At 35.0% G+C, this 26,147-nt stretch overlaps 2 protein-coding genes across 3 annotated transcripts in view; one reads left to right on the forward strand and one right to left on the reverse strand.

Annotated features, from left to right (window-relative positions):
• Positions 1-5,522, reverse strand: part of thoc2 (THO complex 2) — a 101,056-nt gene extending 95,534 nt beyond the window's left edge. For both annotated transcript variants that reach the window (XM_055177276.2, XM_055177275.2), the window contains exons 1-3: positions 5,388-5,522; positions 3,834-3,889; positions 356-447 (exon numbers count right to left, since the gene is read on the reverse strand). In XM_055177276.2, coding sequence (XP_055033251.2) covers positions 356-447; positions 3,834-3,889; positions 5,388-5,452 — 213 coding nt within the window. In that variant the 5' untranslated portion in view covers positions 5,453-5,522. The remainder of the gene's footprint in view (positions 1-355; positions 448-3,833; positions 3,890-5,387) is intronic.
• Positions 5,523-6,513: 991 nt separating this feature from the next.
• Positions 6,514-13,815, forward strand: magt1 (magnesium transporter 1). The gene is made up of 10 exons (XM_073854076.1): positions 6,514-6,673; positions 7,303-7,472; positions 8,428-8,545; positions 8,691-8,826; positions 8,952-9,097; positions 10,150-10,239; positions 10,313-10,376; positions 10,572-10,646; positions 10,733-10,823; positions 13,231-13,815. Exons 1-10 carry the CDS (start codon positions 6,560-6,562, stop codon positions 13,244-13,246), a joined length of 1,020 nt encoding a protein of 339 aa, XP_073710177.1. The 5' UTR covers positions 6,514-6,559; the 3' UTR covers positions 13,247-13,815.
• Positions 13,816-26,147: the final 12,332 nt, after the last annotated feature.

A 26,147-nucleotide genomic window follows, 5' to 3' on the forward strand; every position in this document is an offset into this window, starting at 1 on the left:
GGCTGAGTCTAGAATAAATGGTGAATTTGCAGTCATGTTTGAGGCATTTCACTTCCAAATGTTTTCAGAATATTACTTTATCTTCAAAGAGTCACTGCCACTGCATGGTACCACAATGTTTTAGTTTAGCATATTTTTTATATTGCAGTACGTTGGTGAAACAGGAGACAAATTCTGATTCAAGTCAACTTTACAACAAGTAATGCTGCAATGAAGAAGAGTTTCTGTTTCTTTCACATCACTTGCAGGAGACAGATAGTGAACTCTAGCACATTCAGTCACAGTTGAAATGTTTTCAAATGTTTCAGGTGAAGTGTTGCAAAACAGCGTTTGTATGATTTGAGACAGCATTTACCATAACATCAGCCAGGAGACTGGCAGCCACATCCACCTTCAGATTGCCCTGGATAACATGCCAGCAAAGCTCATACAAGGCTGTCTGTAGATCTGGAGACAAAACAGAAAAGGCATACAATAAGAGCTTCCAGATCATGACAGACTGATAACAGCTCGACAATATTAAATTGCTTTTCAAATAACCCAGCAGTTTCACATTAAAAACATACAACTATAATACTACTGATCAAAATCAGTGCTCAAAACTCCTTACAAATCTCCCTACCCAGAGCTGCGACCATTTTTTTATAATGTGTGAGGTAAAATTTCACACTAATGTTCAGACTGCTTTGGTATCTGGGTGGCAAATGTACCCTGTTAACCAATCAGGGTCACTGATATAAAACAAGTGTTACAGCACGAATATGAAGCGGTCTATTGCAGATAGTGCTGCCGCGAATAGTCGACATAGTCGACGTAATCGACGACGAAAATTTGTCGACGGCAATTTTTTTAGTCGAGGAGTCGCATATTTATTTTTTTCCGTCTCAAACGGCCCACTGTAATTCTGTCTCATGTCTCAAATGGCTCAATGTAATTCACCTCCACACCAGTCTGTGCGCGCCCCGCTGGTTAATCTGCTACGCTATCATCTTTCTTCACTCTCCCCCTGCCTTCACTGCTTTAATTTAAAAAAATTGGCGGTGGCAGGTGAGTCTATGGAATTATGAGTCGGAAAGCTTCCGAAGTATGAAAGTATTTTAAGCCAAGTTGTAATAAAAGAGTGGTCTGTTACACCGTGCCAAACGTCGCTGGCTTATCACGGGAGCACAACGACAATGCACGAGCATCTCAAACGAAAACACTCGGGAGTTATTGACGATACACCCACAGAGAATAGGACAACATAAGTAACTGTTATATGATTATTAATGAAACGGCGAACTAGTCAGTACTGTTTTATTAACTCTTTTGAGAAGTACAATGACTCTGTCTTTGGATGTTAAAGGCTATCAGTGTTTGCTCGTGATTCCGCCACGGAATCAACACTGGACGCAACAAATAGATTTTCATGATTCCCATTTACATTTTTATTTTACTATTTTAAACGGCTCAATTCATTGTTGCGAGTGTTCAGCGCGTCTCTCTCTCTCTCTCTCTCTCTCTCTCTCTCTCTATCACTCATGTTGCTTGCAGCGCCTCGACCGCACGCGCCTCTCTCTTACGTGACAGTGAAAAGGTGGCAGTGTTTTTAATGTACTTTCTTTTTTGCGCAAACGTCAACATTCACAGATGTCTCTGACAAAGACGACTGATCGAGTTAACATGACTTGAAGAAAGATTAGCAGTAGTGTGAGTCTGTGTGCGAGCTTTCTCCCTCCCTATGATGCTGTATGCCGTGTTCTGTAGTCTATGTAACAACAACAGTGTATTCTCTTATATTTCTGAATTTGCACCGAATTGTCTGCGCTATATCACTCGCATTTAAAATCAAGAAATGGCTCAAAACACAACAACAATTATGAGAAGAGCAACAGCAGTAAAGCTACAATGTAAATGTATGGTGATTTTTGCATATCTAAATCAGGATTTTAGCAGCAGTTAAAGGAACAGCTGGTTGGATAAAAACGAGGTGATGGGTCATGTTTAGTCACTATTTTATAGGCTACAACAAAATAGATAATATGTAAAATAGCATTCAGTTGTGTTAAAATCCAATATAAGATCAAAGAGTAGAAGTGAAACATTTCATATTTCTGTTAAGCATCTACTTTGCACTGGATGTTTGATTATTATTTATATTGTTTATATTGTAATTTTTTATTTGGTAACATTTAAGTTATTCATATTGTTTATGACACCGGTGGGTTCAAAATAAAATGGACACAATGAAATAACAAACACTTGAGTTTTTTTTAATTAGTCGTTTAGAATAGTCGACTATTCGAAAAATTAGTCGAAAGATTAGTCGTTAGAAAATTAGTCGTTAGTGGCAGCACTAATTGCAGATAAGACAAAGTGAGGGGAGAGGTGAGAAAGAGAGGACATAGGAAAGGACCATCAAGAGATCACAAAGGTGAAAGTGCAGGTGCAAGCAGGGAGACATAGGGAAGAAAAAATATTTTGAATAATGATTTAATCGTAGGCTGGAAGATTGTGTATAGTTTTTGTCTTTCTGTGCACTGAATAAAGTCTATGCTTAAGCTACATAATAGTTTGGCTTTTCCTTTTCTGTTAGCACTGTTTAAACAACAAAACGTAACGCCATGTTTTTATTCTTTAGATTTCTTCTTCTTCATTTATTCTTAATGCTATTCCAGCCTCTATGGCTATATTCATGTCAAACTGGTTAATCCATACACTGGTTGAGGGAGGGGCAATTTGGTATCTCCAACTCACTTAACTTGTGAGAGGAAACCGGAGTAAATCCACAACAACAACACCGGGAGAACGAGTTTAGATTTCCTGAACACCTTTTACAAAAGTTTCTGCACTGATCTTTTGCTTTATTAACAGACTATAAACCAGATGTGAGAAAAAGAAAAGTTGACAATTCACCCTTACATTGTGTTAACATCTGTGCTCGTAATGCATGCAGTGCAATATAGGAATTAGGATTGTCTCGATCCCACTTTTTCATTTCCGATCCAATTCCGATACCAGAATTCCATATATCAGCCGATACCGATATCTGACAGATACTACTATTATTAAATGTGTATAGTGCTTTCTGCTACATCTAGTATCATTTTAAATGTAAAATCAATCATTTTAAATGATTTACAAGTTACAGGAAAAATTAGTAATTATTAATCATGGCAGTGTTTAGGAGAATATATAACAGGTACGTTTGATCAATTAAGTATGCTAAATATTTTTCTCTTAATTGCATAAAACTGTCATAGTAAAAGCGCTTTAGTGTGCAAATGGTTATTTTGGCAATTATGCGTTTCAGCGAACTTTTTATGCATATTCTGGGTGCAGAGTTGATGCACCTAAGTCAAAAGTATCAGTCACTGTCAGTGCAAAACCAGCATATACAAATTAAGTGTACTTAACAGAACAATTTATCATAATACAAGGTCATTATAAAACTATAAAAAGGGTGTAACCAAATTGTAAGTTAGTGCGACTAACTGAGAGTTCCAGGAAAATGAGTCTAGAGGCCTGCTACCCTGATTTGCATCAGCTTATAATGATTAATAATTTGAGGTTTCGGGCCGCTGGAACTTTTTGAACTTATTGTGCGATTATGACGCAGATAATTTATCAAATATGTGTGTGCTGCAGATGGTGAAGAGTTTGTAGCTTTTTCAACAGATGCTTAGAATTTAAATGTACACTTTATGTGCTCGTCGACTATTATTTAGGACCAGAAGTAGATAAACACTAAGCCTGCTTATTAAAACTTCAATGTTCGAATGTTCTGAAATTTTCATTCTGATTGAAGCAAAAGGTGTCCATGTAAATGTAGCTACTTGATGTATTTAACTCACCTTTAACGAACTCATGAATACTGGGTTTCCCTGCAAGATCCTGGCAAAACTGTAAACTGGAAATAAAGACAAAATCACTTGTTGTTAACAAAAACATTAGTAACAATCAGAGGTGGAGACTAGTTGAGTATTGTAGTTACATTTTCCAAGCATCTGTGCTTTTCAGAGTGTTTGTCTTGGGAAAAAATGTACTTTACTAAAAAATGTTCACTACATTCTAAGCATAGAATCATACTGTGTATTCCTTTTATATTGCATATTAAAATTGATTTAATACCCAATTACATAAAAAGTAATTAGAAAGTACTTTTTACTTTTTAATGTTCTTAAATATAAACCAAAAAATTGTTTTTATGAAATGTAATAAGAGTAAAAATTATGATAATATGCTTCGTAATGCATGTTTTCCAAAGAAAAAACACTGATAAAATACGAATACTTGAAAATGTACTTTTATGCAGAAAGTAAAACTACTTAAGTAGTGTGCGCCTCTGGTAACAATACATGGACTAGAAGACCAAATAAGATCCTCTCATTTTTATGTGAAAATTGACTGTCTGAATTAGATAAATGCACTCAATAATACCTGTCTGTCACAGGGTACCATTATGTATGTACAGTACAATTTTAAACCTGTCATACAATTACGCTACCAAACATCTACCAAGTCACATCAGCCAGACCAATCAGATCAACACAGTTTACCTACAGGTTACTTTAATTTCAACAAAAACACATAGCTATGACTTCTAAAAACTGAAAAACACAAGAGAATTGTTTATTTTCTCCTCATTTTTCAATTCAAAAATATTTGGTGGGTCTTCAGATTATGTTTTTTTTAGGTGTCCTGTAGTAAAAAGGAACCTGGCAACCCCTGCATTAGACATCATATATAAGCATCTGTGACTGGGAAATGGTGCCCACAAATGATAGACTGCTCACAACGTTTTGGGAATACGATATTCAAAAAAATGCTTCAGAGATGTTTAAAAATATACTTTTAAGAACAACGTCATCGAATATCAATGTTAGCTAATCATCAAAAGTCAACACAGCACAACTACAGTAACAGTTACATCTACACTTCATACGTTACTCGAGTTATGCAAGCTTTTAACATTATATAACGTTAACTATGGGTCCGTTTAAAGCATGTTTGGCCTCTTGTTTATCTGTAGATAACATGTAACACACCATACATAATGTAACACACACTGATATAAAGACACGCTAATGCTAACCCAGCTAACTATTAGCTCACTGACATTACATTCTCAAAATTACTAATCTGCTTGCTTAATTCCCTTACAAACACACGAACTGAAATTATAGACGTTGTGTTTTTTGTTTATTTAATTCTATCTTGAGGTTTACCCGCTGTTTTATTGGACTTTCACTAAATTAGTCTGTCACGCGCACTAGCTGTAGACATTCACAATGAAGAGAATTTGATTTGTTATTTCAACTAAAACACGCAGTTATAACGCGCGAATGCAACGCGTTTCACTTAATTTGCGCCCACGGTACGCAATGGTGCACTAAACTCCTACTCACAACTCATTTCTGCCAGATTTGTCCCAGTTTTTGAGCCAGTCAGACGGGAGGATCAGTGCCGCCATCTTCCTCCACACACACTACTCACTCACTCGCGTGCCCGCCGGATGTTTAGCACACACACTCAAGCGCGCGTCAATGCATGTCGGGATGTCGGCATATTTAAATATTTTTAAAGTTCAAAACAGATTTATAATATTTATTTTATTTTTATACAATTTACACAAACACAAATGGTCAAAATCTAGCCAGCCAAACATTTTTCTTCCTTTTAATTTTATTAAACTCACTTCTCTCTTTGTCTGACTTGATTTTTTTTACAAATTGTTCTAGAAATTGATGTCCTGCCACCCTCGCTGTGCCCTGGGATGCGTTTTAAGAAAGAAAAAAATTTATAAATATAAAATACTAATAAGATTTTAAAACATTTGAAACTTTGTGGGGCGGTTTCCCGGACAGGGATTAGATTAGACTAGATTAAAAATAAATGTAAGAGCTGTCCAAACTGAAAACAACGTGCCCTGACAAATACATTTTTGTTTCACCTCAAAATGTACACAAGTAATGGAATGTTTGTTCAAACTAGTTATATTTCCTAATTAAACTAGTCCTGGCTTGGCTTAAACTAATTCCTATCTGGGAAAACATCACTGTGTGTTTATTTTATTAGATAAAGAGTGCCATTATCAAACTGCAGTATTTTATAATTTTGACTTTGAGTCCATACAACCAGGTATGAAAAAGTTTCATAGACACCCCTAAGCACTTTGTATGTGTGCATACATTTGTGTCTTTTGTCTTAACTTTAGTTTTTGATTCGTTGTTTGTCTTGCAACACAATTTATAGTTGTATCGAAAATCTGTTATGCAACATGTTGATGTCAGAAAGAAATGTAAAATGTTATAAAAGCTTCTTATTTTTATAAAGCTCCTAATACAAAAAGTACCTAAACCTTATATATTACTTATAAATAATATGTATAATTTTATTATATATGCAATTGAACAAATACATAGTTAACAAAGCAGCTGAAGATGCAGCTTGTTTTGTGGCGCTCATTCAGATGCGCAATGTACAATAAAGCAGACTTTTATTTTGAAATACTGGTCCCCGTAGCCCTGACTTCCGCATCGTTGTGCTCCACCAATAGGAATCGGACAGGAGTTCCTGCATGAGAGTCACGGCCGCACTTGCACCTTCAGAAATGTTTTCTAAACTTTTCATAGTTGTTTTTCTCGCTGTTGTTTTACACGGCACACCATCAGATGGCCAGAAAAAGAAGGAGGTCAGTGGATTTTCGTTCTGCAGTTATTCAGTCATTTTAATGTCTTATATAAACTGAGTTCACTGGTTATTCAAATGATCGTATAGCTCATATTATTTTGCTCTGTTCTAACTGCACGTGCGATTTAGATAAATATTTAATAATTGGAGTTATGAAATCAATGTTATGTTACCATCTATAAATCACCCAAAATTGAATTATTTATCTGAGTTGCATTCAATGCATTGTGTTCATTTGGAGCAGTATGCAAACTAAGCTAAGCTTCCTGTTTAACAGCAGCCCGTGAACTCATCTGACTGCTTCCTTTGAATGTCTATTTATTACTTTTCAGACACTTTTTGGTATCTGCACAATGGCTTTTATGACATAAACAAGTCGATATGATGGCATCTGATTAAATGAATGTTAAACTGAAGCTGGGAGTTTAAGTGCATTTTATTAAAGGTGCTGTAGTGCTCTAGAACCTGAAAGGTTGAAGGTTCACATTTCACATAGGTGTCAATTAACCATTGTGTCAGGATCAAAAATAAACTAACTTTGCCAGAAGACAAATTCTGTCTATAGCAGGACTATATATGAAAATGTGATACATTCAGTAACCAAATCTAACAGAATGACACTTGATTTAGACTTTGCTGTCGGAGAAGGTCGCTCAGATGATGGATTGGACCGGTAAACGTGCAGTGATCAGACTGAATGGAGATAAGTTCAGGAGATTTGTCAGAGCTCCACCTCGAAACTACTCTGTTATTATCATGTTTACGGCACTGCAGCCACAGAGACAGTGTGCAGTCTGTCGGTAAGGACTCATAAAACTTTATATAAGTCAATGCATCAATCACATTTTAAATCAAACTATGTGGTTCCTAAATTTAATCTTGTTCATCATTATATTCTTTCAACATTAACATTTATGAAGATCTTCATTAAATTATCAATGCTCAAAGCAAAGGATTTTAACATCATCTTTTGCTGGGTACCTGTACACTCAGGAATTGCTGGCAAAGAGAAAGCAGACAAATGCAGCCAAAAAAGCACTATTCACAGAATTAGTAAAGTGTCCTATAACTTTCACAGACCAAAAGCAAACAATAAATAAATACATCAGAAATATATGGCATCAAGGTCTAAATAATAAGTTGCATGAAATAAATGATGATATTGGAAAAAAGCATAATTTCTTCTTTGAAAATGGTTGGGGTTAAGTCATCTATACAAGATGCAGTATAGGAAATTCAAAAAAAGGCATCAATTTTTAATCTCAGAAGAAAATCTTTCAAAATGCCCATCTTGTCAGAATTAATTGTCCATTAAACATATTCTACTAGATTGTATTTAATCTGCCCTGTGATAAAAAAAACTTTTATATTCTGTTGATACTTTCAAAAAAGTTTTTAATCAAGGTAATCCAAACATAGTTCTACGATTTTAAGATGAAATGAATTTTAAACATCTATTCTAGTCTTACTTTATATAACTAGACTTTATTCTCTCCATGAATATAGCCTTAGAAGCTGGCAGGGCGTTTAAAAGAAAGAAAGTTTATGAATGTGAAATGTAAATGAATGGAAAGATCTTTTTGATGTATGCACTGCACTGTTGACTTACACAGTCCTGATTCTCAGTCTTTTATTGTCTAAAGTTAAAACAACATCCTAATAAAATAACAATCATAAGTCAATTTTAAAAGAACAAGGATTAAAATGCATTGAATATAACATTACATATAATATAACATTTTCCTTTTTTATCAGACAGGCGGATGAAGAGTACCAGATTCTTGCAAACTCGTGGAGATATTCGAATTCGTTTACCAACAGGATTTTCTTTGCAATGGTGGATTTTGATGAAGGATCTGATGTTTTTCAGATGGTAACTCTTTTAATTTTACTTTTTTAAAAGTGGGACAGGCCATTAGTATTGCATCCATCAGAAAATGATTAAATAGTGAAAAGATGTCAATCCCTAACAGGGTGGAGCCGGCATGTTTGTTTAAACAAAACTTTGTTTTCTGTAGCTCAACATGAACTCGGCTCCGACATTCATCAACTTTCCAGCTAAAGGCAAACCCAAGCGAGCGGATACGTATGACCTGCAGGTTCGAGGCTTTGCAGCGGAGCAGCTTGCTCGATGGGTGGCGGACCGAACAGATGTTCACGTAAGCAAAGGCGTATTCAATTTAAGTCTAAACATATGCATATGCCAATCTGACCTGTATTAATGAACGTGCTTGATTGAGTAATACATTCAGTCTTTATTAATGTGCTTTAATGTTTGATTCACATCCGAGTGATCAGACCTCCTAACTACGCTGGACCGCTGATGCTGGGATTGCTGCTGGCTGTCATCGGAAGTCTGGCTTACTTGCGCCGCAATAACCTTGAGTTTCTTTTCAATAAGAACGTCTGGGCTTTCTCTGCATTGGTGGGTTCCTCCTGAGATTTTTCACTTGGTTATTATTTGTACATTTCATTGATGCCAAAATAAGTAATCTTTCACATTTCCTTAAAGGAATATTCCATTTTCTTAAAAGAAAATTCCAGATAATTTACTCACCACCATGTCATCCAAAATGTTGATGTCTTTCTTTGTTCAGTCGAGAAGAAATTATGTTTTTTTGAGGAAAACATTGCAGGATTTTTCTAATTTTAATGGACTTTAATAGAACCCAACATTTAATACTTAACTCAACACATAACAGCTTTTTTCAATGGAGTTTCAAAGGACTATAAACAATCCCAAACGAGGCATAAGGGTCTTATATAGCAAAACGATTGTCATTTTTGACAAGAAAAATAATAAATATACACTTTTAAAGCACAACTTCTCGTCTAGATCCGGTCGTGATGCGCCAGCGTGACCTCACGCAATACGTCATGACGTCAAGAGGTCACAGAAGACGAACACGAAACTCCGCCCCAGTGTTTACAAGTGTGTTAAAAGAGGACCGTTCCTACATTGTTGTATGTCAACTGATACTAATTAATGTCTTTGTGTCAGTTTATTGTTTACAATGGTCCGCAAATGTGCCTTTTATATATGTAACACGTGACCTCCCTACCTCACTACGCATTTACGTTAGGTCGCGCTGGACCGGATCTCGACGAGAAGTTGTGCTTTAAAAGTGTATATTTGTTATTTTTCTTGTCAAAAATGACAATCGTTTCGCTAGATAAGACCCTTATGCCTCGTTTGGGATCGTTTATAGTCCTTTGAAACTCTGTTGAAAAAAACTGTTACGTGTTGAGTTAAGTGTTAATTGTTGGTGTCTATTAAAGTCCATTAAAACGAGAAAAATCCTGAAATGTTTCCCTCAAAAAACATAATTTCTTCTCGACTGAACAAAGAAAGACATCAACATTTTGGATGACATGGTGGTGAGTAAATTATCTGGATTTTTATTTTAAGAAAATTGAATATTCCTTTAAAATAGATTTTATTATGTGAGTCACTTTCTTTACTTTGGATTTCTCTAGTGTTTTGTTTTGATCATGACATCGGGCCAAATGTGGAACCACATTCGAGGTCCTCCATACGCTCACAAGAACCCAAACACTGGTCAAGTGGTGAGTCTGTAACACTTACATGAGCTCTGTTAAAAAGCATGTCCAGTGTGTAACATATGACTGTCAATTTCAGAGTTACGTCCACGGCAGCAGTCAGGCTCAGTTTGTGGCAGAAACCCACATTGTTCTTCTCTTCAGTATCCTTCATAGATCACTTACAGTGTATATCATGTGAATCACTAGATACGTTTACATGCAACCAAATAATCTGTTTGTTATCGTATTATTGATGTAAACACCTTAATCAATACAATTGAGGTCAATCAAAACCGAAAAAAGTAAACATATCCACTGAACGGGTCAGCCGTGTGTTCCTGAACTCTCTGATTCAGATGCGGCCGTGACTTTAGGAATGGTGCTGCTTCACGAGGCCGCGACCTCTGACCTTGACGTCGGGAAGAGGAAAAGTACGCTGTCATAGGATGAGTGCTGGATAGTTTACAAACACCTGGTGAAGTCAGGACATGTTTAATTTCTTCTGTTTTCTCTTTAGTTATGTGTATGGTGGGAATTGGACTAGTGGTGCTGTTCTTCAGCTGGCTGCTGTCAGTGTTTAAAGCCAAATATCATGGATATCCTTACAGGTAAAGCCAGTGATGACTTTCTTAAAGTGCCAGTCATTTATTTTAGCTGTTTGTTTCTCTCTCTTAAGGTGTAAGGGTTGGTTTTTAGGGTTTTAAAAGGTACCCTGGTTATAAACGCATGTTTGGTTTAATAGATTAACACTGGGATTGGCAACATCAATGTGAAAATAAAAAAAGTACAAATGTCATAGTTTTAATAAACTTGAAAAAAATGTTAGTCGAGGCTGCCAATGCCAACAACCATTACCGTGGGTTCACACCAGCCACGTTTGAGGTGTCAAAATCGCGTCTACCGCGCCTAGTTTGCTGCTTGAACAGTTTGAGTCTACTCGCTTCATTCATGTTATTCTAGTCATCGAGACATTCACGTGGAAATTCACGTCGTTGGAGGGGCTTCTGCGACTCCGCTCGCTTCCTGTAATCACGTCACTACTAGAGCAAGCTCTTGATTGGTTAAAGCGGCGCGTTTTTCTGCAAAAGTTCAAATTTTTCAACTCGCCCGTTTGCCGCGGCAACGCTCAATTTACGCCGTTCACGCGAACTAGACACGCAAATGAGGCGGAATCGCGTCTACTGCGCCGCACTAAACGCCTCATTCGCACCATGAGACCTCTAGACACGCGTCAACGCGTCTTCACATTGACTTAACATTGAAATCACTCTCGCTTGACGCCTCTACCGTGGCTGGTGTAAACACAGCATTACACATAATAAATTTCACAGCGTGAAACATAATGGCGGCCTCCATAGGTTAAAATGAGTATTACATGTTGGGGTTTTTTGAAGAAATGAAAATAATTAATGTGTTTTTAGTAGTTGAAGGCACATTTAAAGTATTAAAGCATACAAGTCTTCATAGTTGGGGTACCTTTTAAGTGAAAGTTCACCCAATAATGAGTATTTTGTAGGGATGCACCGATAGGATTTTTTTGGGCCGATACCGATTTAAACAGATAACTTCTGGCCGATACCGATTTTAAACACTTGTATACAATACTATACAGTTGGTCTTTTAGCTAGTTTATTTCTGCATCAAATTATTTTTACTGAACATGGATTGGATCTAATTAACATTCAACTGACCAACATAGTAAGAGAGGCACAAATTAAGCTATAACAAATATAATAAAACAGCATGATAACCTTCAAAGGTGGTTTTTGCTATTCAGCATAAATTTTATTAACAAACTTTAACTCATTTTTTACATATAATGGATTTCTTTATGCAGTTAATTAATAAACAATCGGTATCGGCCTTTCTTGTGCTATTGCCGATATGCCGATGGTTTCAAATTTATCAAAAATCGGCCGATAAATATCGGCGGCCGATACATCGGTGCATCACTAGTATTTTGTTATCAACTTGAAGAAAATACGCTGTTGCTTATTTTTATTAAACCTAGTTCAAACCAATGCCAATGCTATTGACTGCAGTGATATAAAACATAAACAAAGACCAGAGGCATATCATTTTTTTTTAAAGGTGCAGTGTGTAATTTTTAGAAGAATCTCTTGACATAAATGCAAAATATTATACAAAATTATATTATCAGGGGTGTATAAAGACCTTTCATAATGAACCGTTTTGTGTTTATTACCTTAGAATGAGACGTTTTTATCTACATACACCGAGCGTCTCCTTTCATGGAAGTCGCCATTTTGTGCCGCCATGTTTCTACAGAAGCTCTTAACGGATAAACTTTTTTACTAAATTGTCTCCGACGATGACATGTTTGTCCTGTGGTGGCTGACGTAGCTTCTCTATGCGTTTCAAAAGCGAGGAGTGAGCAGTGGACTGAGCCGTTGGTTGCAATGCGCAACCTCACCACTAGATGCTGCAAAAATTTACACACTGCACCTTTAAATATTTGTATATTGGAATGACAGACGCAAAGAAAAAGACCGCCGCTCTGTGCGTTCCTACTTGACTTCGTTGTTTGCTTGCTTTGTCACTTGTTTTTCTTTTTGTGGATTGGTTGGCTATGCCGATCAGAATGATCTGACTCCTATACGAGCGTTACATTCAATAAATCACCCAAAAGAAAGGTGACGGTGACTTACTTTAGCAGACGGTGCCAAACACAGTGATAAATGAAGTCAGACACTGCTGAAAACCTGCGTGACTGCTGAGCATTGGCTTGGTGTGTACCTATAAATGGTGACTTTAAATGTCTAAAACAAAGTTTGTGTGCTATATTACAGTAGGAATGCTTTTCTGTGTCAATACCAATATTCATTTAAACACATTACAGATTTTATTGTCTACATTTCTCTAGCGTATAGTGCTTTAAAATTACATTTGTACATGACGGGTGAATGTATAAAGAATGATAAGTGACACGTTTTCTTTGATTTGTTGTTTAGTGATTGGTTTTAACACAAATGTCTTTCTGTTTTTTTTTTACAGCTTTTTGTTCAGCTAAACAAAAAATTGTGAAGGAGCCGTGGCAGATATTGATGCGCAAAGTGCCTTAATGTTTAATATTGAGTGTTGGATTTGGTAAACTTCTGCTTGCCCTGTATAAGACATTTTCTTTGTTATTATTTTTTTAATAGTCACTTACAAAAGCCGCAATTACATTTTTAAGGTTTTTTATTTTTAAGAAAGTTTATGTTAAGAACGCATGTAAATGAAACGAGCAGTTAAGTGTGAAAACACTTTCAAGGTTTAAGTTTGTAGCAGATAAATTGCATTGCTTGCTACAGTATAATGAGGTTTTAAAGTTAATCCAGTGTACACTTTAAAATTGTGTAGTGAATTTGGTTCAGTTTGAGGTACACCAAGACAAGACAAGGTTTTTGAATTCTACCTCAATGTGCAAATTAAGTGTCCAAAGTCAAATAAGAGTCAGTGGGTATTTTTGAGTGTAAGATTGAAGGAAACCTCAGGGCGATTGAATGTGTCTTAAATGAGGAAAAGCAAATGTTTGCTCATGTTGTGCCTCGTGTGATGATGACTGCCATTAAAAGTGCCTTGATTCCTTGTATTACATTGTTGCATTGAACTGCTTTTCTAAATTATAAGACATATATAAAGCAAATCATCTAATAACTGTGTGCATCAGCAGATTTGTACTTCTATAAAGTTAAACTATAAGATATTTATATAACATATTTTCAGTAATTATTTCTTATTTAGCATGCATAAATATTAAGTATATAAAATGTATTACAGTCACAGAATTATATAGGCCTACTGTTTCTCTGCTGCTGTCTATGGAAGCTTATTTCCGCCACATCATAGTTAAAATTACACTGTAAAAAAGTCCGTAAAAATTTCAATGTTATTGCAGCTGGGTTGCCAGTAATTTACCATAGATTTACATTTATGTTATTTACTGGCAAGAGTTTGTTCAAAGTTAAATAAATTTTAAATATTAACAAGTCTTTATCTTTACAGAATAAAACTATACAATAACAGCCTCATGCAAAGCATTCTGGGAACCAGAAATCATCATCAACCTTTTTCTGTTTTTTGCTTCAGATTTTGTTTCCCAGAATGTTTTGCTTGATGCTGTTTTTTAGTTTTACTCTGTAAAGACAAAGACTTGTAAATGTTTAATGTTCATTAAACTTTGAACAAAATGTTGCCAGTAAATAACATATATTTAAATCTACGGTAAATTACCGGCAACTCAGCTGCAATTTCTACGGATTTTTTTTACAGTGTATGACTTTAAAGGTGCCAAAGGAGGCATTGAAATAATCTGTTAAATTATACAGAAACATTTTTACATGTCCATTTACAACCGTAAGACTTGTCCTTTGAATTAAATGGTTTATTTTTGCACATTTATTTGGAAGGGTCATGAATAATAATGTTAAGCTCTGCTCCGATTGCTCTGCTCTGAGGCTCATGCCAGTAGCTCACAGTAAACATACCTTTATTATTAGCCTGTATTTAATGGAGATAAATATTTTTTCAACTGTGATATCACAGTACAAGTTATTTTGAGATTGGCCTGTTTTCCAGCAGTCTTTTGCATGCACAGGGTTTACATAATAATGAGGAAACATACACGTTTGAGGCATTACCATGTACAGAGCTCTTATTCATCTATGCCTAGGTAAATACATGTTTTTTATTTTATGGCACCTTTAAGAGTCATAATTATGAGATAAAAAGTCGAGATTATTACTTTTAGGGGCGGTTTCCTGGACAGGGTTTATCCTAGTCCCAGACTAAAATGCTTCATGTTTGAGCGACCTTAATTTAAAAACATTGTTTTGTTTCAAGAAGCACATAAGTAATGTTTTAGTAAAAACTACTTAAATTTCCTAATACAACTAAGGCCTAGTATTGGATTTATTTAAAGGGGCCATGGCACAAGACTTTTTTAAGATGTCAAATAAATCTTTGGTGTCCCCAGAGTACATGTGTGAAGTTTTAGCTCAAAATACCATATAAATAATTTATTATAGCATGTTAAAATTGCCACTTTGTAGGTGTGTGCAAAAATGTGCCATTTTGGGTGTGTTCTTTGCAAATGAGCTGTTGAAATTTAAACACTGATTGCAATGACTGTGATTTGTTGCAAATAAAACTCAATTGTGCTTTTCTCCGCACTAAATGGCAGTGCTGTGGTTGGATAGTGCAGATTAAGGGGTGGTATAACTTTAATAAGAGCTTCTTATGACATCGTAAGGAGAGCCAAATTTCAACTACCTATTTTTTCATGTGCTTGTAGAGAATGGTTTACCAAAACTAAGTTACTGGGTTAATCTTTTTCACATTTTCTAAGTTGATAGAAACACTGGGGACCCAATTATAGCATATAAACATGGAAAAGTCAGATTTTCATGCCATGGCCCCTTTAAACTCTGTCCGGGAAACGGCCCCTTTAAAGGTGCAGTGTGTAATTTTTAGAAGGATCTCTTGACAGAAATGCAAAATAATATACAAAACTATATAATCAGGGGTGTATAAAGACCTTTCATAACGAACCGTTATGTGTTTATTACCTTAGAATGAGACGTTTTTATCTACATATACAAGGGTCCCCTAACATGGAAGTCGCCATTTTGTGCCACCATGTTTCTACAGAAGCCCTTAACGGACAAACTTGTTTTACTTAGTTTCCCCGACGATGACATGTTTGTCCGGTTGTGTCTACCGTAGCTTCTCTTGTGTGTTTCAAACGTGAGGGGTGAGCATTGGACTGAGCCGTTGGTTGCAATTCACAACATCACCAGTAGATGCCGCTAAAATTTACACATTGCACCTTTAACTCTTTCCCTGCCAATGATGAGTTTTTACTTCAATCCGTATTTCCGCTGTTACCACCAGGTGGCGCTCTTACCTAACTTATAAAACCTGGAAGTATTCCCTTAGGGAAAATTGTACAAACTCTGTGTATGTTTTGAGGATCGCTCTAAATCTGATCTCTAACAGAAGCCACTTACAAAAATGCTATTATCTCAGCTTTTTGCTCAAAATGTTGTATTTTTGAAAAAAACCTACCCATATCTGAGAGTTAATAGAAAGAGAACAAATGAAAACAGGATGCAATTTTATTGTTTGTTTGAGAGCAGATGGTCTGTTCTTTCATTGGATATATTGTATGTTTATATATTTAAAGAAGAAGATTTTCTGGAAGGCATTAAACTTTTGTGAAAATGATTAAAAAAATGCTGGTGCTGGCTGGCAACTTAAAAAAAAATGCTGGTGTAGAAGTTATAATTAAGTTATATGTAAGTTATAATTATGAGATTAAAGAAGTTGAAATTATGACATTTAAAGTCATGATTGTGATATAAAAGCCTAAATTATGACTTTTAAAGTCATAATTATGATATAAAAGTCGAAATTATGACTTTTAAAGTCATAATTATGAGATGAAAAGTCTAAATTATGAATTTTAAAGTCATAATTATGAGATGAAAAGTCTAAATTATGACTTTTAAAGTCATAATTATTATATAAAAGTCGAAATTATGACTTTTAAAGTCATAATTATAAGATGAAAAGTCTAAATCATGACTTTTAAAGTCATAATTATAAGATAAATTCAAAATTATGACTTTTAAAGTTTGACTTTTCCTCATAATCTCATAATGAATAACTTTAAAAGTCATAATTTTAACTTTTTATCTCATAATTATAATTTACCAGAGCATGATTTTTTTCTTATGTGGCAGAAATGGCCTTCCATACAGATCGTTATTATTTGGTTAGCAAAAAATTTACCAAACAGGAAATAAGTTAGGGGAATATTCTGTCTTTGCTAGGGGATAGTAATATTATAAAAAATATATTTTTATATTTCATTACCTTTTGAAAATGAATCATACAGTTACCAGTGTTGGTTGTATTTGTAATAACCACAGGCTTACAATAGCCTTACATAGTAACCACAGTTTATCAATGGCATTTTTACAGTAAACATTTGGTGGTAATTAATCCTAAACTTACTTTATCTTAATGGCGCAGGCCCCAGCCGAAGAATTGTCCTTATTAAACTGGCAGATTCATATCTGTATCAGGACAGTAGGGGTCAGTCTACACTTATGAACATCTCAATGTTGCATAACAATCCCACAATGTTGTGTCATGGAATAGTAAAAACTTATGGTTTTCTTCATGTCTATATTTACCTTGAATCCCTGAAGCGAATTAAACACTAGCTTAGCTTTAATATTCACTCTCGAAACAGATGCTGAACTGCTAAGGTCACCAAAAGTGTGAAGAATAAAACTGATGCTTAAAATGATTGACAATCCAAATGAAATATAGTCACACTTGTCAAAAGTTAACTTTTATAACATTTCATATCAATTTTGTTTGCATTCAGGCCTGATGTTTTTTATTTTTATTTGAGGAGATCTTCTCTGACCGTGTCATGTCTATATCAACACCTGTAAAGGTAATGATTAAGAGAACACAACTGCAACATTTCTTTCACTCTTTCATTTACATGTCAATACAGGTGCTTGAAGGTAATTTGCCGCTGCAAATCCAAACACTGTGGTTTGGATATCAGCGAGCCAATCACGCAAGACGTTGCCTTTAACACCATATAAGGACACAGCTGAAGTGCTGTGTGTGTAGAGTAGAGCGGGTGTTTCCCGTGATGAAGGCATGCATTGTTCCTCACGGGGACGTCTGCCTGGCCTGAATGTGTGCGGCCCATACAAAATCCTACGCAAAGAAGTATTTTCAGGTTTTTTAAATAAAACATAGCTGTAGGATAAAACTGGATGCGTGTTAAGCAAGCGGCATTCCTTTAATAGCATAAACTCTTTTGTTTATATGTAATAATAATCTATTGTAGCTTCCCCAAAATCCATAGTGCTCAATGGGTATGAGTTTTTATCTTAACTATTTGTTATCTTATTTTTTTATTTACTGTTTACTTTCACATCATGGAGTAGCTTATTAGCCGTGATAAAAGATGTGTGCATCTGTTTAAATAGTTTACGTAAAATATTAAAACAGATTGCTTCATGAAGTCCCACAGGCTAAAGCAGTACCTGAGCCTCTCTGATGTCTGATAAAGGCCCAGGGGGAATGTCAAGGCGGCGGGGTTGAATTCTTTCCCGTATTGTTGAGAAACACTTTTTAAGGTAGCATTTTGTGATTGCTTTTCCTGTATGACATAATCTCTTCCAGGGCTTTCTTTGGAGTGAACACTAAAACATTTTTTGAGGGAAGAAAAAGCGCTTTTAGTGTGGATACATACAAACCCAGCTACTGGGCGCATTTGTTAATCCAAACGTCTGCTGCGTAACCCACACAAACCGCAATACAGCGAATAATATACTCACTCATTACTAAGCTACGTCCAGCATTATTAAGGGTATTTGATATCCTGAAATTCAGGTCTCATTATGAACACACCTTTCTAAGGACAACTGTCAAATGAGGGAGGAGGCACACAAGATCTCTGAATATAAAAAGCATACGATGTAAAGACAAAGCCCGGCTGAATGAAATGCGGCGTCACGCCCTTCTTTCCTCGCCTCTCTGTTTTTTATTGTCCCGGTGGCCACAGATGGTCGCTCTGTGTATATTGCTTTAAAACCCTGCTGTGCTGTTAGATTTGTGGCCAAGACTGAAACACAAAGTGATCCACAAGCCCGACTGGGTGAGTCAAAACACACTGCGCCACAGTTTATAAGTCTTTGCAAAGGCCACAAAACCAAACTGAGCTCTTCTGATCCGATTCTTAGTTTTATGTAGCTGATGAGTTTACACCTTACAGTGTGTAAGAGTAAATGAAACACGACTGCATGAAAAACTACACCCTGATCAGGCACGACAGGTTTATAGTAAGCTGTCGATCAAGTGGTACAGTATAGTTAAAGTTGAATGGAGTCGCCTCTGGCAAGGGCTGCAATGCCACTACTGTAGGCCTATGTGAATATTTCTGATTCTTCTTAAGGGGAAAGTTATTCTCACTGCAAAAACTTATTACACTAAATATATAAAACAGATCTTGACTTTGAATTCTGAATAAATAACATACTTACTGTAAATATATTCTAGACCCCAAAGATAACAGATCTAGGAGACCGTTTGATATAGACCAGGGGTCTCCAACTTTTTTTTATTGGAGAGCTACTTTCTAAAAAATAAAAGTGGTCGAGAGCTACTTGTGTCACGTTATACCTAAATTAGTGAGTTCATAGACACCTGTCTATTAACTCACTGTGATTTTAACTCTTTCCCCGCCAGCATTTATAAAAAAAAAGTTGCCAGCCAGTGCCAACATTTTTTTTATTTTTCACAAAATTGTAATACCTTCCAGAAAATGCTTTTCTTTAAACATAAACATACGATACATCGAATGAAAGAACAGATCCTTTTAAACAACAACAAAAAAACTTTCATGTTGTCTTTATTTATACTTTTTATCACCTCTTATATGGGTAGGATTCGTCCAAAAATACCACATTTTGAATAATAAAAATCAATTATTAAAGATCAGATTTAGAAAGATGATCCAATCAGAGCATTTACTGCTCTTGGATTCATAATAGGGTGCATGTATGTCACGTATGGCTCTCTGGTATCTCTTGACATTTGATGTTTAAATATGAGATGATATATTAAATATATATGAACTTGTGACGACTGTATTTTCGTTTTATCAAAAATGAATCCGAAAATGACGGCATCCATTTTAACCATAGTGCCTCGACTCGAGATGTGCGTGGATCGTCCGGTTGCCGCGGCGCGGGCTTCACAGCGTTGCGCGGATCGTCCAGTTGCCGGGTGCGTGGACTTATCTGTTTGTTTTTGAATCATACATGTTAAATTACTGATGTCATATGATACACCGATCTACACGGCTCAACGTGACGTCAAACACGTACCCAGTCTTTACCACAGGTGCTTGTAACACTAACCAGACATCCAAATGCGTCATAACCACAGAAAATAAATAAATAAATAAACCCACGAGCGAGCTACCTGGAATTAAGACGCGAACTACTGCGACGTGTTGGAGACCCCTGATATAGACGGTTTCAGCAGTAACAACATAAACAAGCGGCTTTCGTGGTCTTCACGTAACATCCGGTAAACTCTGCGAAGAATAAACAACAACAAAGTCCTTTTAAAGTAGTTTATTTATATAACAAGCAAAATAAACTACACGTAGATTACATAGGAACCCAAAACATTTGTTTTGTTTCGATGAGGTATTTGTTTAAGAGTTCAGTTTCAGCAACTAGTCAGACCATTAAACAAAAAGAAACCGGAAGTCAAGTTCAGACCAGACGCTTATCGCGTCACCACACGTGCGCCCAATGAAACAGTCTATATCTGTATTATTTTGCATTGGATAAAAAAAGCAAAATAAAACTAATATAACTCATTTCTAGTTGATTACACTTTAGAATTTACACTGAAATTAAATTAAATTAGAAATTACAGTGTTACTTGCAGCTGGTTGCCGGTAACTTACCGTGGATTTAAATTTATGTTCTTTACTGGCAACATTTTGTTCAAAGTTAAATGAACATTAAACATTTACAAGTCTTTGTCTTTACAGAGTGAAACTAAAGTAACAGCATCAAGCAAAACATTCTAGGAAACAAAATCTGAAGCAAAAATCTGAAAAAGGTTGATGATGATTTTTGGTTCCCAGAATGCTTTGCATGAGGCTGTTATTGTATAGTTTTATTCTGTAAAGATAAATACTTGTTAATATTTAAAATGTATTTAACTTTAAACAAACTCTTGCCAGTAAATAACATAAATTTAAATCTACGGTAAGTTACCGGCAACCAGCTGCAAGTAAAACTGTAATTTCTACTGATTTTTTTTTCAGTGTAAGTGCAAAAAAATGTAACAGGGATATTTCTATCTACCGTAAATTTTATTTAATGAAGACATTTTTAAAATCCCAATGAAAAAAATTTTATAGGAAATAACTTCCAAAACAAGTTCGGTCTATTTATGATTAACTGTCTGTTTATAAACGATTGGCTTGTACAGTACATATACATGTTTTCATAATGTATAACAGGAAATTCCAACCACGTTTTGTTTATGGTATGTCTGTATTTATCTAATGCAACGTCATTCATATCCTATGTCATATAGATCAAATATTACACCGACAATCATATTTCATTGGCATATTTGAACTTAGTCCCACATTCTTGACATGCCATTTGACAGAAGTCATATTTTTCACTCTCTGAAATATCTTTGACTATTAAACTGTCAGATATGGTTTAATAAATGCCTGTGCTCAAATGATCTGAACATATTATGTACACAAGGATAAAACTCTTTAACTAGCAAAGGCTGAGGTCAAAACAATTATCTGCACATTGTAAATGATTACAGAACAGATTACTCTCACTGTAGTGTTATATATTGACAGTAATCATTTTATTACATTTTTCAAGTTGTACACAATGCCAAAAATGCCAAAGTGATTAATCAGTGATGATCAAGAAAAAAAATGCACTGGCTACTTTAAAAGCCTAGCTATACTAGGTGTCTGCAACACGATACAAAAAAAAATGAAATGATAAAAACAAAGACTGGACTCAGTGGTTTAAGACATTTTAATGAGTTTGTGTCTTCCTGCAATGTCATTGTGTTGAGCACATCATTAAAACCCCACCTTTGCCCCAGGGCAGCTGTAGTGATGACGGTTTTATTTTGGGCCTGTGCTACTGTATCATAATAAACTCATATATTCTTCAGCAAATGACATGTGTTTGAATATGTTGGGTTTAAATGAAATGAATGATTTTAATTGAGAAGTAAGCAAAGTCAAGAATTGTCTAGGAGCAATAAAATGAGAGAATGATGATGAAAAGCTCTTCTTGTGGTTTGTGGCCATTATTCATTAGTGTTGACAAGAACATACAGTACAGTATTTTCATTCATTGTTGCATTGTTAATGCATGTGTTTAATGTGCCAGAGTAAAACAAACAATACACATTTTCACTTTCTATTTACATATTTTATTAAATACACAAACACTCACTGTTTATCATGATAGCAAAGGTTTTGTTGATCATATATACTTTAAACCCATCTTTTGAATTTAGTCTTTAATGTTTTCCATAGTTGTTAAAATCACTGTGCCCATGCTGAACTTTAAAAATGCTTTTATTTTTATTTTACTTGAGATTAACAACCACCATGTGTGCAAAGTTGAGAGCGGTTATCTTAATTTCACTTTTCATCAACGTGGTAAGAACTGATGTCTCATGACTTTTGTGAGCAGTAAAATCCCCATTTCCGCAGATATTATGTATTTTATTTTTAAATGTCTCGGTCACACTTTATATTAGGTGGCCTTACTATGTAACATTAAATACCTGCAAGACTATGGATTTACTGTGAAACTATGTTGTTATGGAAATTCACCCTATTTACTGCTAATGAGTTTGCATTGTAATGTAATTACAATGCACCAAAATGTACTCACATAATAAGTAAACGGTTTCAAATGGCCAAGTACATAGTAGTTAATGCCACCTTAAACTAATACTGTATTTATAATATTTAATGAGACCTATTTTGTACAATCCATATATATAAAGTGGATTTTAATTTTAGACTGGTGTGGTGAAACAAACATTTACTTTGCTCTCACGACATGTGTATTAATAGTTTGTTTCCTCGTGTCACAGTCTAAACAGCTGCTATAACAAATGACTAAAGCTAACAAAACACATCAGACTAACACCGTACATCCACTGCCATTATTGTTTTACATATTATGCAAATATGGCCATATTGTGCAAATACACATATGATCTTATCTTCTTTCAACATACGGTTATATTTATCATGCTTAAACATTTTATACATTTTGTTACTGAATTACGTCTCGGAAGGTTAATGGGATATTTGAAAGTGTTCAGATCAACTCTTACTCATAGGCCGCCAAGCATTGCAACCCATAACCAAGTAAGTAGACTGTACTATTAAAGACTTCAATGATCTTCTTTCATCACAAGGACATTTTCAGTTGTTTCCCTCTGCCGACGACACTGCAGACGACTGGAAGTATTCGCATTCGATGTATAACACATACGCAACATTTGTCCTACAGACATGAACAACCTCAGGTGGTGTGGCCTGTTTGAAAAGCATTGTAATAAAATGCATACAACAATCTCGTAGAATTACACACAAACACACACACACACACACACACACACACACACATATATATGGCATCTGAGGAACCACAAGTGGTGCTTTAAACAATTATTTGTTGTTATACGCTGAGAACGCCTTAGCAAATGCATAGAAATACAAGGAAGTTAGTAACGTGGTTATGTGTTTTGCATTGGCAAGCACCACTGAGGGTTTCTTCAGAAAATGTAAAATAAAGCTTAAAGGTGCCGTAGAATGTAAAACTTTATTTACCTAGCCATACCATTCTTATGTAAACCTTACCATTCAAAAACGTCCATAAACAATCTCTAAACAATTGTTATTCCTCAAATTCTGTATCTTCATCTGATACAAACTCAAACATAAGGTCTGTTTACACACACACAACACACACGGAGCTACTGAACTGAACTGCTCTGAAAAACAGCCAATCAGAGCAGAGCTCAACATTAATATTCACGAGCCTTTCAAATAAGGTAACAACAGACTATTTCATTTTAAAGGCAAATCCTAGGGTTGTAAATGTAAAACCGTCTCACATACATTCTGTTTTATGTAGATATCAGAGAACAATTTAACATAGTTTTAATTCATTCTTTGGCACCTTTAAATTCTGTAGTGAAGTTAATGTGACATTCAGTCACTGCTGAAACCTTTGAGGCAAAACTTTATAACACAGTTGCACAGTTATTATGTTGTTTCAATCTCTGCTGTCTAGATATGCAATTTGAGTGAAATGTTATTTTAACCCTTGTATTATGTCATACTGTTATTTTTAACGATAATATAACTCACACCCAGCTTGTCTAATTATGATGTTTAGAGTGAAAGTTTAATGATGTCATCCATACACATAACACACCCTGTGTGACGTATGATGAAATTCAGTGCAATATGGTAAATAAGTCAATCATACTCAAGTTTATAACATATCCCATGTCCAGCCAAACAGTGCCCTCCACTAATATTGGCTGCCATATGAGCAAAGAAGGTCTTTATTGTTTAACTTTTTTTTTTTTATATAAAAATCCTATAATGGCTGATGAGGTTGGAGAATTCATGGCAAGGGATCTGATATCATTCCTCCATACAGAATTACTCCAGTCTCCAAGCTGGTGGATTCTTCTCTTTAGTCCACACATTTTAAATAATTTCTGTAGAAATTACAGTATTACTGGGTATTACTGGCAACTAGCTGCCAGTAACTTACTGTAGATTTTACATTTATGTTATTTACTGGCAACAGTTTGTTCAAAGTTAAATGAAGTCTTTATTTTCTACAGTAAGTTGCTGCCAACCAGCTGCATAATTACAGCAATTTTTACAGTGCATGTTTTCTATGGTATTCAAGTCAGGGGACCTTAATTTTGTGGTCTGTAAACCATTTTTGTGTTGACTTTGGTGCATGCTTTGATCCAACCCTGGCCCATTTTAAGCTTTTTGGCAAAAAAGTTTATATTTAATATTTGTTGATATCTCCCTATGGGAGAAAAGCAGCCCCACACCATTAAAGCCCCACCACAATATTTAATTGTGGGTATGAGGTACTTTTGCATATGGCTACCTCTCCGTGTGTGCCAAACCCTCCTGTTTGCCAATAAACTATAGACCAGAGCCCAATCCCATTTGAAGTTCCAGCAGTGTCTGGGAAACTGAAGATGTTTAAGATTTTTTTAGGATGAGAGTATGAACTTTTTTTCTTGAAACCCTTCCAAACAATTTCTGGTGATGTAGGTCATGTCAGATTGAAGAACCAACTAACTTCTGCAGTTATCCAGCTGTGATACTGTAAATATATATTATGAAAATGTTTTGTTTGCAGTTATTTGTTTTCAATGAAAGCAGAGTTTTTTTTTAGCAAAAGATCAAAAGTTTTAACAATAAAGACATTTTTTAACAGCTTTCTTTGCTCACATTTAACAATTGGGTGCCAATATTGATGGAGGGCACTTTACTGTACAATTTTGTATTGTTGCGAAGGAGCTTTACAAGAAACACAGACTAATAAATAAGGCAACAGAAATTATACATGCATGCAACTGATATATGTTGTAAGTGTAATTGAAATCATGTGTCCAAGTTTCTGTTTTTAACTCAAAACATCACATCAGATAAAAATTGTTTCTAAAAATGTATAAAAACTGAGAGAGCAACTGAATGTGTGAATACTTTATTAAATTATAATTTTATTTTACTGTTTTTACCTTATTTAAAAAAGTAAACGATCCCAACCTGTGTTCTGCTGCTGTCATTTAAAACAATTTACTTTCACTTTTGCCAATTTTACATAATTCTTTCATGTTGTGATAACTTAAAAAATGTATTTAACAAAAGTGAACCTAATTTAATCTAGTTCATTTAACAAAAAAATGTGTCTTGTCAGCTTTACTTAAAACTTATTTGTTCAGCCAACATAACATTGTTGCATAAAAGAAAGTTTTTTTTAGATTTTTTTATGTACAATTAACTCAATTGTTGACTCTACTAAGGTTTGTTGACTTTACTCAAACTTATTTTGTAAAATGAACTAAATTATTGTTTGTTGAGATTACTTAAACAAATTGTGTGGACCTGACATAATATTTTTTATTAAACCCAACATTCAACATTTTTTTTTAGTGCTATCAGCATCCCATATAACTTTTCATTTAAAGGAACAGTATGTAAGAAATGTATATCAATTAATCATAAAATGGCCCTGATATGTCACTAGACATTAAGAAATCAT

This window comes from Misgurnus anguillicaudatus, chromosome 16 (assembly GCF_027580225.2).
Source record: "Misgurnus anguillicaudatus chromosome 16, ASM2758022v2, whole genome shotgun sequence".
NCBI lineage: Eukaryota > Metazoa > Chordata > Actinopteri > Cypriniformes > Cobitidae > Misgurnus > Misgurnus anguillicaudatus.

What these genes read in the sequence shown, in the direction of transcription:
- magt1 (XM_073854076.1), top strand. Translation starts at nt 6,560, where the DNA reads ATGAGAGTCACGGCCGCACTTGCACCTTCAGAAATGTTTTCTAAACTT. An exon ending in TCTGGGCTTTCTCTGCATTG is followed by an intron (nt 9,098 to 10,149) that starts GTGGGTTCCTCC and finishes GGATTTCTCTAG; the next exon opens with TGTTTTGTTTTGATCATGAC. An exon ending in TGACGTCGGGAAGAGGAAAA is followed by an intron (nt 10,647 to 10,732) that starts GTACGCTGTCAT and finishes TTTTCTCTTTAG; the next exon opens with TTATGTGTATGGTGGGAATT.